The 16,380-nt window shown below is 44.8% G+C and overlaps 1 protein-coding gene across 41 annotated transcripts in view; it reads left to right on the top strand.

Annotated features, from left to right (window-relative positions):
• The window catches only part of CELF2 (CUGBP Elav-like family member 2), a 641,808-nt gene that overhangs the window by 585,042 nt on the left and 40,386 nt on the right, over positions 1–16,380 (top strand). For all 41 annotated transcript variants that reach the window (XM_032258128.1, XM_032258094.1, XM_032258095.1 and 38 more), the window contains one exon: positions 9,661–9,795. In XM_032258128.1, the coding sequence (XP_032114019.1) occupies positions 9,661–9,795 (135 nt within the window). The remainder of the gene's footprint in view (positions 1–9,660; positions 9,796–16,380) is intronic.

The following is a 16,380-nucleotide window of genomic DNA, read 5'->3' as shown; positions in this document are numbered from 1 at the left end:
TGTGTGTGTGTGTGTGTGTGTGTGTGTGTGTGTGTGTGTGTGTGTGTATGACGATCTCTGCATCTAAAATTCAAGTGGTGCAGCCTGGAATACTATCGCCAAAAGTGAAAAATCATTTCAGAAATGAATAATATTTTGTTGTGAACAACTCTCAAAACATACTGTTCTGTCCTTCAGGATATGAGGTTTATAACTAGAGTTTAAAATGCCACATTTATATGGATAAAACATTTTCAGTTTCAGGAGAAAATAAAGTAAAACGAAATAGGAAAAATAGACATTTTAGACGACTGGTTACTAAGTAATTGCATCTATAAAATTGAATGAGACATCAGCTATGCTTTCTTTCCCAAAAACTCTTAACCATTTTTCCCTCAAACTAAAAATAACTTCAGGTGTGCTTTATGGTGTTTATAAAAGAAGACCTTTACTAAATATGGAATTTAGAAGCAGAAAGTGGATTAGGAGCATACCTTTATAAACTGAAGGCTTTTATATCTACTTTTTGTGCCTCCTTGAAGTTGGTTGGTTTTATTTTCCCTCTTAAAACTTCTAATAAAAACTTGTCCATTTCTCACTCAGCTGTGATATTTGTTCAGTGAATTTCTGAAATCTCAGAAACTTGGGGTCTGAGTTTGGGCTAAGAGCTGGGATTTTTCCCGAAAGAGAAAGGGAATAAGAGAAAGTGTCTTCTCTGCCTTTCGTTTGTTTATAACAACTATCAACTCAAAAGAGCATCATAATAGAAAAACTACAGGTAGTATTTTGCCTGTTTGTTTTTAGCAAAGCTTCTTTTAAAAAGCATGCAGTTATCATAGCAAGCTAAGGACATGACTATCACTTTGTTACTACATTCCAGTTGAAAAAGGGAAGATGAAAAGGTTAAATGAGTAATGTGAGACCACAGCACTAGTCAGTGACCTCACAACGAGCAGGATACAGAATTCCCAAATAACACAACAACTTGATGATGTAGGGACTCTAAGTAGCCCATAGCACAGGCGGACAACTGAGGCTTAGATGGGTTAGCAGACTTGTCCTTAGGCACTAAGCTAGTAAGTGGCAGAACCAAGCTTCAGATCCGCTCACTGATGCAAACCCTGAGCTGCAGGCCGCCCCCAGGGTAGCAAACTGTGCTGTCTCAGCCCCTTCAGGTGTGTTTGTGTAAACACAGCTGCAGTGCCGCGTGGTCTCACAGCCCCCGCACTGTTAGAGAGGAAGCACTTCAGGGATGGTAACAGGAAAGGAAAGCTGCCTCCCTTCATCCTGAAAAACATCTTGAGTTTATCACGAATGAGTTTTTCTTTGTTAGAGGGGATTTTTTTTTCTAGGCTAAGGAATTGTTACTACACTGGTTACAGAGGTTCTAAAGCTGCGGTGGAAGTGTCTTTTGATGAACCGGAGGAAACAGCTTCGTTTTCATTCTGATTCTGAGTAAAGCAAATAGTATAGTCCCTTCCAGAATATCTGGTCTAAGTTTTGAAGGTAACAATAAAATTGTAGAGTGCAAATATCTGCTTAAAACCCTGAAGCAGCTCTCCTTTGATCAATTTGAGATCTGTTCTCTTAGAAGAGTGTCTTGGCGTCTGGCACAAGTGGAGAGGAGGCAAGACACTTGCAAAAACAGCGTATCGGAGGTTTGAGAATCTGGAATTGGAGGTGCTCCCGGAGTTGTGAAGTGTGCTGGCTACATCCACAGAGACCCGCGCAGAACTTGGTTCCTCCCCAAGCTGAGCCTCCAGTAGTCCGCACTGTAGACACTTCCTGCAAATGTGCTAATAGGCCTTATGAGAACGTTCTATAACCACCCATCTGTCACTTTTTAACAGACCTGATTGGCAAGCACTTGTAACAACTGACATCTGTTCATGCTTATTGATATGCAGATTTATGGTAATTGCTATGAACAATAAGACACAAAATTACCTAAGGTGAACATTAAATTAAATTTTCATGCCCTTCTCCTTATAAATAATTTTTTTTAATGTTAAGTTTCAAGTAGGCATATTGTGCATCTGTTTTGTACATAATTTCTTTGTCTTGAGAAGGATTTTTTCCCCAAGTACTGAATGAAAAGTTGAATCCCTGTATTCCCGACTTTATTTGCCATCTTGATAGCCCATTGTTAGAGTTACTAAAACTTATTTAAATGTGTTCCGTGTTCAGTCACCCGGATTATTGCCCCTGGTTCGAGAGGTGCCCATCTGAGCATTAACTTCATGAAGTTAATGTCATTTTGCTTCTCAGAAAGGAACTGTTTAACAAGTGCATGCCCGTGCCTCGTCTTCTACCCTTTCAGGATGAGCGTGTGGGAGAAGTGTGACTTGGGGGTGCAGACTGAGGAGGTGCCTGGGAGAGAGGTTGAGATGGGGAAAGGATGGGGCACCCACACACCTCAGAAAAGAGAGACAGAAGGGAACCAGAAAGAAGACTTCCAGAGCAGCAGGAGCAAAGCCCACTGCTAGATCTGGGGAGGAATAAGCGTAGTTGTAGGAGAAGCCCTGGGCCCCACCCAGGAGCAGGCCTGCGCCTGAAGTCTGTGCCTGAGAAGCCTGGTCTGGCTAAGGAGGGAGAGAGTAAACCTCTGTCCTCACCCAGCTCCCCTAGCTGGTGTCTGCTCATCAGACCAGTGCCTTTCCCCGAAACTGCTTCTCCCCTGTGTCGGAGGGGAAGGCAAGTGAGATGTCCATGTTCCAGGTGATGGTCTGGCTGTGGGTGCATCTCTGGTGGAAGGAGCCGAGACGTCAGCCACTGGGGATGCGCATTGTTGCCAGGGAAGTGCCCGGGAACACTGGGGTCAATAACAGTCTCCACACTCTTCTCACCTCAGGTTATTACTGTGGTGTGACAGTGTGAGATGGTCAGTAGCACCTAGAAGATCACTAGGTACAGGGATGTTTGTGGGGCAGGTTGGACAGACAATGGATGGGCTGTGGCCTCTGCTTTCTAGGCTCGGTCTTGGTTGGAACGAGATGCCCAGGAGGCAGGGGATGTCCTGGGGGTCTCAAGAGCTGCTGTCTGGGGCTTTTTGGCTCCATTTTCCATTGGGTCCTCCCCCAGTGTCACCTGTGTCCAGGAAGGTAGCTAAGACAGGAGGAGCTCAGGCTCGCCTAGCTGCTTCTGGTGCTGGTGTGCATGTGCACGCCTACGTAGGCTTGCCTGCGTGTGCGTGCACGTGTGTGCATTCAGAACAGGAGAAAGCGCTGTCTCCTTCATCCTCTTATGTGTCCTCACTCCTCAGCTCTCCTTTTTTCCTGACGGCCCAAGTCAGCTCCACCTCTGGGTGCTCATGCAGTGGTTTTCTGCTACCCCTTGTATCTCTTTCAGATTGTCTGAATGTGTCAAAAGTTCAACTTTTTATGATCTGTCACCAAAAACGTTTGCACACACATACTTTTTCATAAAATTTCAGAGAGTTTGCAGAGATACTGAATCCTGTCAGGGACCTCTGCCTAAGAAGCCCCAAGTTCAGGGGCCTGATGTGGGGTAGATTGAGGCAGTGGCAGACAAGGTTCTGTCTGGTCACTGAGACAGCTAAGGTCAATGGTCTGGGATATCTGGGATTCTGGGGATGGATGCAGAAGGAAATCATGTTAAGAAATTCGGCCAGGCACAGTGGCTCACATCTGTAATTCCAGCACTTTGGGAGGCCGGAGAAGGCAAGGATCTCTTGAGCCCAGGAGTTCCAGACCAGCCTGCGCAACATGGCAAAACCCCTTCTCTACAAAAATAATCTGGGTGTGGTGGTAAGCGCCTGTAGTCCCAGCTACTCGGGAAGCTTAGGTGGGAGGATTGCTTGAGCCTGGGAAGCCATGGCTGCAGTGAGCCATAATTTTACTCCAGCCCTGGTGACACAGCAAGACCTTGTCTCAAAATATATCTATATGTGTTAACTGCCGAACTGATTGAGGGAGCAAAACATGTATATAGTTAGGAAGTAGGTAGTGGTAACTGGTTAACCTAGTTCTTACCTACAAATAAATGAAGACAAGATCACAAGCTCAGTCCCAGCCCTCTGGCATTCAGGTGGCATGCATGAAATTCGTATTGGCCCCAGTGTTTATGGACCCTGGGCAAGGAGCAGCACTGCGTGTTGAAACAGCGCTAGGCTGGAATCCGCCCCAGCGTCTCCCATCTGTTCGGACTGTGGCAGGGGTGAGCGAGGCCACTCCTGGCAGATATGGGGAGCTGTGGGGTGGAGTTTACTTCTGGGCCCCAGCCACATTGCCTTTTGAAACCCTGTGCTGGATCAACCCTTTCCTTCCTGTTCCTCCCTCCTTACCCCTCCTAAACTTCTCTCAGATGCAAAGTTTAAGGAAGGAAATGGAGACCCACGTACAGTAGGAGAAGGAAGAGGAGGTCAGATAGAGCTCTAGATGGGGACTAAGAGGCCAGAAGGCAGCTCATGGGCAGGGAAGCCTGGCAGGGGGAGGACCCTCTCATTTCAGGGAGTGGCCCTTGGAGAGTGGCTCATGGTATTTTCACCTCTTCATGCCTCTGTTTCCTCTGTTTGTAACATGTACAAGGGTCAGTGCCCACACCACGTGGATGTGTAAGGAACCCTAATAGCAGCACACAGGTAAACGCTGAGGAGCTTGCCTGGCACACTCTTTGTTCTTGCTTGTGTTGTCATCGTTTAAGACGGTATTATTGTACTTACTAGTCTGAGAGCTGCTGTTCTGAGCTTAACTCTGCACTAGGTATTGTTTGAGCTTTCTGTATGTTGGCCCATTTAATCTCTCAGTTCTCAAGAGGTGGGTTCTACTTCAGTCCCACTTCACAGTTGAAAACGCCAAGGTGCAAACAGTTAATGAGCTTGCTCCAGGTAACAGGCTGGCAGTAGGTGAGGTAGAGCCGGCTTTCAGCCCAAGCTGTGTGAGGGCAGGGCCTGCATTCTTCTTGACCAGCCTGTGCTACCTTCGGGAGGTGGTGGTGATTGCTGCTGTTGTCCCTGGTTTCACCATAGAGCTTGTGTGTTCCAAGCTAGAGAAACACAGGTCCATGTGAAGAAAGAGATGTCTCTACCAGCCCTACATTGAGAAAAGCAGAAATGTGGACTAAGGGCCAGAAACGGGGGCCCCAACCCAGAAACATGAGCAGGTAAGCTGCCCTGCCTCACGTCTGGTGTAAAAGTAATTATTTCTTTTTTCTTTAAGAGATGGGGTCTCACTCTGTTGCCCAGGCTGAACTTGAACTCCTGGGCTCAAGCGATCCTCTAGCCTCAGCCTCCTGAGTAGCTAGAACTACAGGTACATGCTATCACACCTGGCTTATGAGCACTTATTTCTGAAAATCAGAGTTGGGAGGGCCTCCTGGGTCAGCACACAGGGACTAGGAGAGGGGCAGGCTGGAAGGGATGCTGGCCTGTGCTTTCCTATGCTTCTCTACCATCCCCATGGAATCAAAGACTTCGGGAAGGATTTCATTCTGAATCTGGGCCTATTTCAAGAAACTGATGAAATGGCAGGATCTCTTCCCCACTCCCTGGCATCTCCCTGCTCCCATATCCAGAAATCTCCTCGGGTACAAAGACTATCATGTTTTCTAGTTTATCCTCAGTGTCTTGCAAAGGGTGTAGCCCATCATGGCCACTCATTAACTACTGGGTGGGTGGGTGAGTGGGTGGATGGATGATAGATGAGTGAATAGATGCATGCTGATGGATGAAGAATGGATGGGTGGGTGGGTAGATGGATGAGGGGTGAATGATGGGTAGATGGGTAGGTAGATGTGTGGTTGATGGAGGATGGGTGGATGCTTGGATCATATATGTTCTGGAGGGGGACCTGCCTGCCCTAGAATGGTGGCTCTGCCTGTCATTAATCAGTGCCAGATCATAGATGGATGTGGGGTAGATGATGAGTGGATGGGCAGATGATGGATAGATGGTGGGAGGATGATGGATAGAGGAGTGGGTGGATGATGGATGGAATGGATGATGGACGAGTATGTGCTGGGTGGATGATGGGTGGATAGATGGATGTAGGGTAGATGATGAGTGGAAGGGCGGATGACGGATGGACGGCGGGTGGATTATGGATAGATAGGTGGGTTGACGATGGATGTGGGATAGATAAGTGGATGGGTGGATGATGGATGAATGGGTGGGAGGATCCATCCCACAATGAGGGATGGATGGGTGTGTTGATGAAGGATGAATGGGTGGGTTGATGATGGATGGATGGGTGGAAGGATGATGGACAGAGTAGAGTGGTTGGATGATAGGTGGGTAGATGGATAGTTGATGGGTGGATGGGTGGGAGGATCCATCACACAATGAGGGATGGATGGGTGTGTGGATGAGAGATGGGTGGCTGTGTGGATGATAAATAGGTGGCAGGATAATGGATGGGTGGGTGGAAAGTTAGGTAGATGGATGGGTAGTTGGGTGGATATGGGGATGGACAGATGGATGGGTGGGTGGGTGTATGATAGAGATATGGATGGATGAGTGTGTGCTGGGTGGATGATGGATGGAAGGATGGATGGGTGGGTGGGTGGACGAGCAAATATGGATCCTACTGTTTGACTGGTTCTAACTAACTCTTCTCTGATTTTGTCCTCAAATCCCTCAGATGCTGGGGATCACAGTCTCCTCTCCTTCCCTTGCAGTCTGGCTGGTGAGCAGTGTTAGCCATGCTCCAGTGTGGTGCCTCAGAAACTTATCCACTCCCCCTGGACTTTCCAGGTGGCAGTAGGGAAAGGCTGAGCAGTATGTCAGGTGCTCTGTTGGGTGGTAAAGTGTGTAGGGGAGAAATGTAGAGGAGGATACACAGGCCCTCAGCCCTGGATCCTAAAGGAGGGGGCGATGGAGAGAACCTGAGTGCTGTCAGCTCAGCTCCAGGACCTTTAGTGAATGTCAGTAGCTGAGATGATGACTAAACATGGGCCCTAGTAAGTGTTTGTACAATGGATTAGTGAATGATTGAGAGAAAACAACCAATATTTGATGCTGCTGAAAATACCAAAGAACTAATAAAGAATGGGGAAAATGAAAACTTTGACTGGCTGTATAGATAATACTCTTCAGAGCAATTTACGTAAATGTCATACTGTCTCTTACCCTGTTTGTTCGTCTTACGTAGATTTGCTCATCACCTGTTGTATACATTAATGTGTGTGTGTGTGTGTGTGTGTGTGTGTGTGTGTGTGTGTGTGTTTACATGGACTTAAAAATGAGTAAGACAAAATCTTTGTCCTCAAGGGAGTTGATATGTAGTTGGGAAGGCAAGAAATACATACAAATAATGTCAACATAGGGTGTGATGAAAGCCATAGAACAGTTACAAACAGATGAATTTTCAGCTAACACAAAAAGTGTGTGTGTTACAGGTAAACCATGTCTCCTTAGGAGTAGGCTATGGGATGGGGCAAAAGGCTCTGCCCAGGCCCAGGACGGTCTGCTTCTTGGCTGTGAAGCCTAGGCCAGGTCCTGATGCCTCTGACCCAAGCGGGCCAGCTAAGCCGGGCCATCAACATAGCTCCATCACTGTGGCTTCTACCTGGGAGGGTCAGGTATGTCCTGAAGGGGGACCCACTGGCCTGAGCCTAGAATGGTGGCTCTGCCTGTCATTACTCGGTGTCAGATGCATATTGGAGGCTTTGATTTCAGGGCTAAGTCCTGTTCTTGTGTGCTCTGCCTTATGTTGGTGGTATGGTCTGGTTATGATTTGTGTTAGTGAAAGCACATATCATGAGAGGCCCCAGAAGACACAGACAGATCTGTATGAACGTGCCTCACTCCTTGCGAGATGTGTCACAGCCTGGGTGCTCCCTCACACGCAAGTCAAACATGCAGGAAGCAGAACCCCTTGCTGAGGCCATGTTCGTCTGCATTGGGGCCAGGAAACTTGCATGCTTCTTCCATTTTCCTAAAGTAAAACTGAAAAATGAGACCAGGGCCTGTCAACACCCACGTTCTCATTAATGTGGCACCATGTGACCCTGGATGAGAGAAAACCAGGGAGCACTTTCTTGCCAGTTGTGTTCACTTGATAAAGCAGGGTTGTCAGAAGTCTGCCCTTTTCTTACAGAAATTCACAGGATTATACAAATACTTCTGTCCCGTGTCCAAGCATCCCTGTGAAATAAATAGGTTTTGAAAAACAGGTGCTTGGCTTTCAACATAAGCCAAAAGGCCTGGATGTCTCCTGGAAGAAGACAGAGTATCACTCTGGACAAAATGAGAATCCACTTAGCAGCCAAGACAGCAGGGACTTTGTTCTGAGTAGAAATGCACCCTGCTTGAGGAGGCCAGGGCAGAGGGGCAGAAGAGTGCTGTCTAGAGCTCCCAGTAGCCAGACACTGAGCTGCACCCATCCTGGGGTCTTACACATGTATGTTGCTAGATCATTCTCATCCCTTCAACCGCAACCCCTACACACATTATGGAAGCAGCTGTCAGGGTACTTTCCCTAAAGAAGATGAAAATTGCTCCGTAGATATTAAGTATCTGGACTTAACAGCAGAGAAGGAGGTCGAATTAAGCTGAAGTCTACCGTTTTTCCAGCTTCTTTGTGTAGGGTGAGATCCACTGTTTCATGTTTCTCACATACACAGCCTTCCGGTGAAATGAATCATGGAAAAACACTTTGATCATTTAGAGAACCTTTAGACTGAGAGATGGAAGTGGGGTAGAGGGAGAAAAAATGCTAACATTCTCCAGTGTAGACACCAGGGTGACGCCTGCCCCCAGAGTGTTGCCCCAAATCTCTCGGCTGATCCCACTCATGTTCATGCAAATTTTCTATTTTTTTAAAATAATTGTCATGAGTCAGACATTCTAGTTTAAGTCCCTCTTAAAATGTAAATGCCTTGAAAAGGCAAATACAAATATTTTACAAATAAAACTATTAAGGTAACTGCCATTTCTAGTCAAGCATTCTTATATTTATCAGATATGAAATTTGGACACATTTTAGGGTTCACATTTAAATCCAGAGAGAAGTTCAGTGGCAATAACAGGTAGAAAAATAAAAGGTGACATTCACTGAGAACTTACGTTGTGCCATATTACTTGCTTTCATCATCTTATTTAATCTGCACAACAACCCTTTGAGCTGGATTTCAGTTAATGCTGCCACTCGATATCCAGAAAGAGATGGACAGGCTTAGAACCCATATGAGTTCAGCTTCAGCACAAAAGCTTTTAACCAGTAAAATATCCTTTCTTCTGGAATAGCTCATTTTGAGGGACTGAGTTTACCATGAAGTCTTTGCTCCAGCTGTTGCCACATCTCTTCATGTCTTGGCAGCTGTGTCATAGAAGCTGCCAACCCACAAGGCCCTATTCTGGCCAGTCAGCACCGAAATCTCTCGTCTTTTCCACTTGATGACAGCATGGCAAGAAGGCCACGGGATGAGGATACTGGTTAGCACAGGCAGTGCCCTGTGAGGGAGAAGCACAGGCTCTGCTAGGGAGAGATTCAGGTGTCCTTTCTGGGTGTGTAGTCTCTGGGAAGAGCAGTGGCATCAGGGAGAGCTGAAAGAGGGGTAGCTTTGGAGGAGAGGGCTGGAGAGCCCAGCTCCCACCCAGGCAGGTGACCATGCACAGGGCCGTGTGCTTTCATCACCTGTCCTGACAGTTTGATGAGCCCTCTCGTTTGACAACTGCAGACGTGTGAGGCCTGTTGCTAAAGGTAGCTTTCTTTTCCTCCACAGGCATGAATGCTTTACAGTTGCAGAACCTGGCGACGCTGGCTGCTGCTGCAGCTGCGGCCCAGACCTCAGCCACCAGCACCAATGCAAACCCTCTCTCTACCACGAGCAGCGCCCTGGGAGCCCTGACAAGTCCCGGTGAGTGAGAGGGGTGCTCTTGCCTTGCAGGGGATGCAGCAGGAGTGGCAGGTTGGTTTCCATGCCTGCAGGTGCAAAGGGTGAGGCCAGACGTGCCCATGATGGAGCCGGGAAGCTACACTGGGCTGCTTTAGTTCATTGGGCTATTTAATTTTTTTAAAGGATCAGAATTCAAATGTGTCCTTTATTTTCCATGGATAAGATGAAAAAAATGAGAGAATCCACTGCGCAAGCCCTTCTCACACATTCACTCTGTTTTAAAAAGGCCCGTATTGTCCATTCAGCACTAGTTGTTACCACTATGAAGAGCCTCTGTCTCTTAGTCTTTCTTTGTCCTGTGTGTAAGAATTCTCTTTTAAATCTCAAAATTCCTGATTCCCATATTATATTTCACAGCGACTCCATCTGTCACATTTGATGTGAAAATCCGCAGTCCAGCAGGGAACATCTTTGCTCATGTCCGGTCAGATTCTGGGCTGTGTCATTTAAAGTCTTTTTTTCTTCACAAATTTTGTCGCCTTATTCAAAAGGAGACGCCAGTTTCCTTTTCCTACAAGCCAGATATAACTTGGTTGCTTAGATACCGTGATTTGAGGGTTTCTTTTTTTTTTTAATTTGAAAAAAGTAGAATGTTTCACTGGCTTTTCTTCTCTCTATTTTCCAGACCTTGATAGATGATCTCACCTCCTTCTCTGTTACGTGAAGGAATTGGCCTGGACAGTCTCCAAGCTTCCTTCTAACTTTAAAAATCCCATGACCCTTTATCAGCTGTGCCCCAAAGATTAGCTAAGTGTTGAAAAAACTTTAATAAAAAATAGCAAATGTGTTTTCAGGAAAACACACATCAAAAGCTATAGCCCACAACAGACTGGCCATTTTAGGGCTTTTGACTTCAGGGAGGAATGAGGCACATTCCTAGAGCTGGCAGTTCTCTAAAAAGCAGTCACCCTTTGTCTCTGCATAAGACATCGTGTATCTAAGACATTTCACCCTGAGGATGGTTTGGAGGGAGAAGTCTGAGAGATGTTGAAGAGAAGGTGGTGTATTTACCTATAATGTGCTGAAATCTCACAGCATGCATATTGAGTTCATTGTGTATAGTGTCTTCAAAAACATCCCATTACTATATATGGGCCTCATCTTATGTAATGAATACTATTCCTGAAAATTCAACTTTGCCACCCTTAATTTCAAGAAATTAAGTGATAGCTTCAATGCAACACATCAACTTGTTATTTAAATAAATCCTGTAATGATCCCTTTTGAGAAATAAATGTTTTTAACATGATAGATTTCTCCCTTGTAAAAAGTCCTTTTTAAAAAAGAAAATTCAATCCTGCCCAACTTAGATTTCATAAATCAGATTAAAATGTATTTTCTTAAGTAGGATATTTTTTCCTTTGTGATCTCTATGATTACGCCAAAATAGCATGGAGTGTTGTTAATGCATTTTGGTGTATCTTTAGTCCAAAGGAGGCTTGTCAGTTTAAGATGCCAAATGCAGAAGCAGCTATCAGCTTATCAGCATAGATAATATAAATCCAGAATAATATCCGGGAAGTGCTGTGTGGCGTGAGCAGGACAGACGTGCTGCCTACCTTTGGGAGTCCTTCAGTCCACCAGGGTCTTAGACAAAAAAACTAAGCAATCAGTGACAAATCAGTGATAGAATCCCACTGAAAAAGGGGAAAAGGGACTGGAGGAGGTGACCCCTCTCTCAAAAGGTGACCTTTAAAGCAGAGACCTGAGTTCCGTGATGGAAGCTATGGCGCCCGTTCAGGCAGAGGACAGAGCCAGTGGGCGGGGAGAGCAGAGTGGGGGTGCCGTGGCAGACAGCATCCGTTCTATCCCACATGGGGAGGAGCGTGAGCTTGTTGCAACCTTCTTAAAATGTGGGCTACTCAGATGGCCTAGGGCGACAGCCTAGGTGTTGGTCGAAAAGGAATTTTAAACATATGTGACTATTTTCAGTTTTTTTCCTGAAACCACAGTGAAAGAGAACGTGTTGTGAGCTGAGCCTTCCTCCCTGCTGGAGTTAAACCCACACCAGGCAGTGTCCTTCCCCTTAATGCTCTGGAAGAGGCTTCCTGCCCTTCAGAACACGCCACTAGCTTAGTGTCACTGAGAGCGATTTTTCTCTTCTCTACTGAGGAATGCTTTGCATAATAACTGAAAGTATTTTATTAGAATCCTGAAGTGTAGCAGCAGCAGTGATTGAAATCTACATTTCAATTATTTTTCTTAAGTGTAACTAAAAAATCTGGTGTTTAAGTGAAAGTAAATTATTTGTCTAATTTCCATCAGGGACTTTTTCAAAGTCACAGAAAATGTGGTTTGTAGGATTCATGAATCTCCACTTCATCAAAGCAATTTTCTAGAAAATAAAAAAAGTTGAAAGCCATTCCCAAAGCCATGGCCATTATTTACTTTTTAAATAATAATAAACTGGGCGCAATATTTGAACCATGAACCAGTTCATTCACACCATGAAATGCAGGAAGCCTCATCCCATCCTTCCTCCACAGGGCCTTGGGTTTACCCTGTTTTAAAAGCATGTCTCTTAAGCTTCAGACAAATTCATCTAGAAGGCAAAGGGACAATTCAATCCCCTAAACTATTAATTTTTTTAATAATTGTAAATTTATCATTTCAATTTTGCATACCCAGGAAAAGTCTCCCTACAGCATTATTTTAAATGATTTAAAACAGTCTTGACTTTAAAACATGAAAGATTAAGCTTTAATTTTTGTTTTAAAAAATCCCCTTAGGCAATAAATAGGTTCCTTTGTCTCATGGCCTTGAAATAAAAATTAAAATGTTTAAATTGCCCATGGTTAGAATAAGTGTTTCATGCAATTATCAGATGGTAGTGAATAAAATTAGAAATTAAATCATGAAAGAATAAAAATCAGGTAAGTGCATATTACGCCTTTTATGAGTTTCTCAGGGGCCTTTTGAAGCCTAATTTAATCATGTTTCTTGTCTTTCATTTTGATATGATAATTTTTCCTTTGTTTACCTCAGTCTTCTATTTAGTTAATTAATTCTTGGGTCATTTTTTTGTTACCCAGTTTTTAACCTGTTTTTGAGGACTGTGTCTCTGTGTAAGAGGCAAGTTGTCTAGAAGTGGTGTAACTAGGTATTAAAGACGATAATGTTTGCCTTACATTCAATTTGCAGATTTCTTGGTTTTGCTGGTACTTTTGAGAGCTTGCAGAGACTGTTACTGTTACTACACGTGAATATTTCTTTCTTGGTCTAAAATATACTACTGTATTCATGTACCATGTTATCACACTGACCTTCTATCTTCTTCTTTTAAAGAAAAAGGATGCTTTAAAATTCTCCAAATGCTTATGTAAGAGCAGAATTAACCAAATATACATTCCAGGATAATACATTGGTTCTTACCATGGTACAAGGCATTTGAAAAGGCTAGGAAACATTTTTTCATTCCCACCATTGGCTCTTCAAAGAGTTATCACTTTGAATTCTGGGTAGCATTTTCCCCATCTTCAAGGTGTCCCCGGCCTCCTTGAAGGCTGTGACAAACAGAAAGCTCCAAGGAAATGGTGGCATTTCCTCTTGGAATGTGTGAGGGTAACAGAGATTGGAGAAGTTTGGACATTGTTCAGCCATTCCCTGGTGCCTCACGTAGTACTGACCGAGGAAAGGTGACTGTCGTTGCACACCTATGTCACCAGAGCAGCTGAATGACCAAGTGGAAATGCGAATTCACCTTGACGTTATGCTGTGGCCTTTCCGTTGACAGGAGGCTTTGTCACTGCCGTCAATACATGTCTGCACTTGCATCAGAGAAGAAGTTGAATTATGCAAAGAGATGTGATGCATAAGCTGGTTTAACCCACATTTCTGAGACTTCTAGTCATGCAGGACAAATACATAAAAACGAGTTGGGGCCTGCACTGCCCTCTGCAAGTGGTGACCTGCAGGAGACAGTATCACAGATGAGAAAGGGTCAGGGCAGGAGAGAGGGACAGACAGGCGGACAGAGAGGCCATCTCCCCAAGGCTACTGCAGTGGTCCTACAACCTCAAAGTCTAGAATAAACTTGCCCCACAGACCTGTCCTTACCCCTCCAGCCTCACCCTGTTAAGTGGATCATCCCAGTGGCTAATGTCTCAGTCGCTGGTCTTTGCAGCTGGCCCCGGGCTCATCTGTGTGCGTCATCAGCCCCTCAGTTCTCCCTGTGAAGCATCTTTTCCCTCCCAGGCGACAGGAGCCTGGAAGAGACCCTCATCTTCTCTCCCTTTGTACTGTTGGAACAGCCTCCAAGTCGGCCCCTTACCTCTGTCTGTCTTGCACGCTCTTGGCATCTGTGGTCTAGACTGGAGTGAAACAAACTCCAGGTGTGGTGATCAGGGTCCACCTGGACCACATCCACTCTGCCATCCAGAATCTGGGCAGCACGCACACACCCAGATCAGGTCACCCCTCATACCCCAGCAACACCATCAGCCTTTATGCCATTATTCTTTCAGGCCTCTCTACCTAGAACATCTCCCACCTTTCCTCCCATGAAAATCTAGTATGTCACTCATTTATTGCACTGCTGGTTCTTGAGAACAATAATGTTGGTGGGTATGAAAGTGTTTCTAGTGCACATTATAAAAAGTAGAGCTTATGCTTCTTCTGTAATTTAAACTGGAATAAAAGATTTTTGGTGGTAATTACTAAAAACTGTTTTCAGTAACCTACTACTTTTATGAATCAGTGTATATGCCACCTCTACCATGAAGCCTTCTAGATAGAATTGATCATTTCCACATTGTATTTCTGACATAGTACCTAGCTCATTCTAGACCTGGGTTAGTGCAGACTGTTCCTGAGGAGCTGTTGGGCTCCCTGAGGGCAGGGGCAGAGAGGACTGGAGTGTCAGTGCTGGCCGGGCGTTCTGCAGACACTGCCCCTCTCCTGTGCTGCCAGGGCACGCTCGGCCTCCCTCCACTAACGCTGACCCTGTTGTCTCTGCAGGACGGTCATGTGGGCACGCGCTTTTTGTCCTGCCCTCTAGCCAGTGAGTTCTTTTGAAGTAGGCACTCTGTGTTATTTACTCATAATTCCCCCTTGCATCTGGAACAGCATATCAGACACAGGCCTTCACATGTTTTTTAGTAATTCAGTGGAATAGCAAAGCAAAAATTGTCAAAGACAAATGTTTAAAGGCCATCTGTTCAGTCTAGTACAATGTGCACATCTCTCGGAGGGCAGCTGCGTCCCTCAGGGTGACGTTGACAGGGTCAGCACACCCACCCAATCCACCTGTAAGGCGTGGCTCTGCCTGGATCCCTCAAGAACCAAACCCATAATTTGGTTTCACCTTATGGGTGAATACTCAGGTACAACAGGTTTCTGAAGAATGAATCAATACTTAGTTATACCAACACAGTCAAATGAAGCAGTCTTTTTATTACAAGAGTAGCTTATTTTACAAATAGTGACTTTCAGAATGTTCTGATGTCATTATATAGAATAAGTGAGAGTCTGTTATCAAATAAGTGATTTCATTTTCAGAAGAACGACCTCCTCTAATGTGGGCTTCTGAAAGATAATGTAACAGCAGACTGTCCTCAGAAAGTGCCCATTGACTCTGTGTACTGCTAACTCCACATGGCCTTCCGCTGTCCTGCCTACACTGCATACAGAAAGCAAGGTCCTATTTAGCTTTTCAGAATATTTTTTACTTGTACCACACTTACGCCCTGCATTTTATAAGTGCAGGGGGAGCAGTTATTCCTGTGAAAATGGCCTGAGTCTTTACTCTCCTCTCTTTCTCCTTACACCCATCTTTTGTAGTTGTTTATTCCAAGGAGAAAGAAGGAAATCTCAAAGCAGTCCATTCTCCCTTTCACTATTGGCTAAGTGTCTCAGTCAGGCAAAGTCAAGCCAGTTGGTAATAAAGGCTGTGCATTTGTGGGTTTCAATCTGTCAAGCATCTTTTTTTTTTTTTAAACCTTTCCTATGGTGCTGACGGTCAAACTTCTTTACACTTCTTTTGCTACAGAAGGAAGAGGGTTGGCATCCTGGTCTTTGCTCATTTCCTGCAAGTTTCACCATTTTACACTGCCTTTCTGAAAGCCCTCTTGTTTGCTCTTGACATTATGGGGCTCACTTTATTTTCATTAATGTTAATGGAGTCAAACATTACATAACATACTCTGTAAATAAAATGACTCTGCAGTGGCTGTTATCTCTTAATAGATTTTTTTTTTCATTCATTCATCAAATATCTATGCATCAATGTGCCTGGGACTGTTCCAGAACTTGAGACACATCAGTAGACAAAGCTGAAGATGATTTCTGCCTACATGTCCTTTCTCTTGTAGCATTAGCTTTCAAGAAAAGTGTCGCTTTACCAAATTCACACCATAGTAAAAATAATTTGAATAGCTTTTAAGTATAAACTATAACTTCTACACTCTTAAAATGTCATAACCAATATTTTGTATGTCTTACATTAAATTTTGTGAATGAGACCGAGAGCAGGAGGGGAAGCTCTTTTCTCGTTTGAGCTGTTCCATCTTTCTGTGTGTTGAGTTCAGCCAAGAGCTGGGAGGAGGGCCC

The sequence above is a fragment of the Sapajus apella genome, unplaced genomic scaffold, assembly GCF_009761245.1.
Source record: "Sapajus apella isolate SASKATOON/1434 unplaced genomic scaffold, GSC_monkey_1.0 scaffold100, whole genome shotgun sequence".
Taxonomy (NCBI): domain Eukaryota; kingdom Metazoa; phylum Chordata; class Mammalia; order Primates; family Cebidae; genus Sapajus; species Sapajus apella.
The sequence above is the reverse complement of the archived record's forward strand: the minus strand, read 5'-3'. Positions and strand labels throughout refer to the sequence as shown.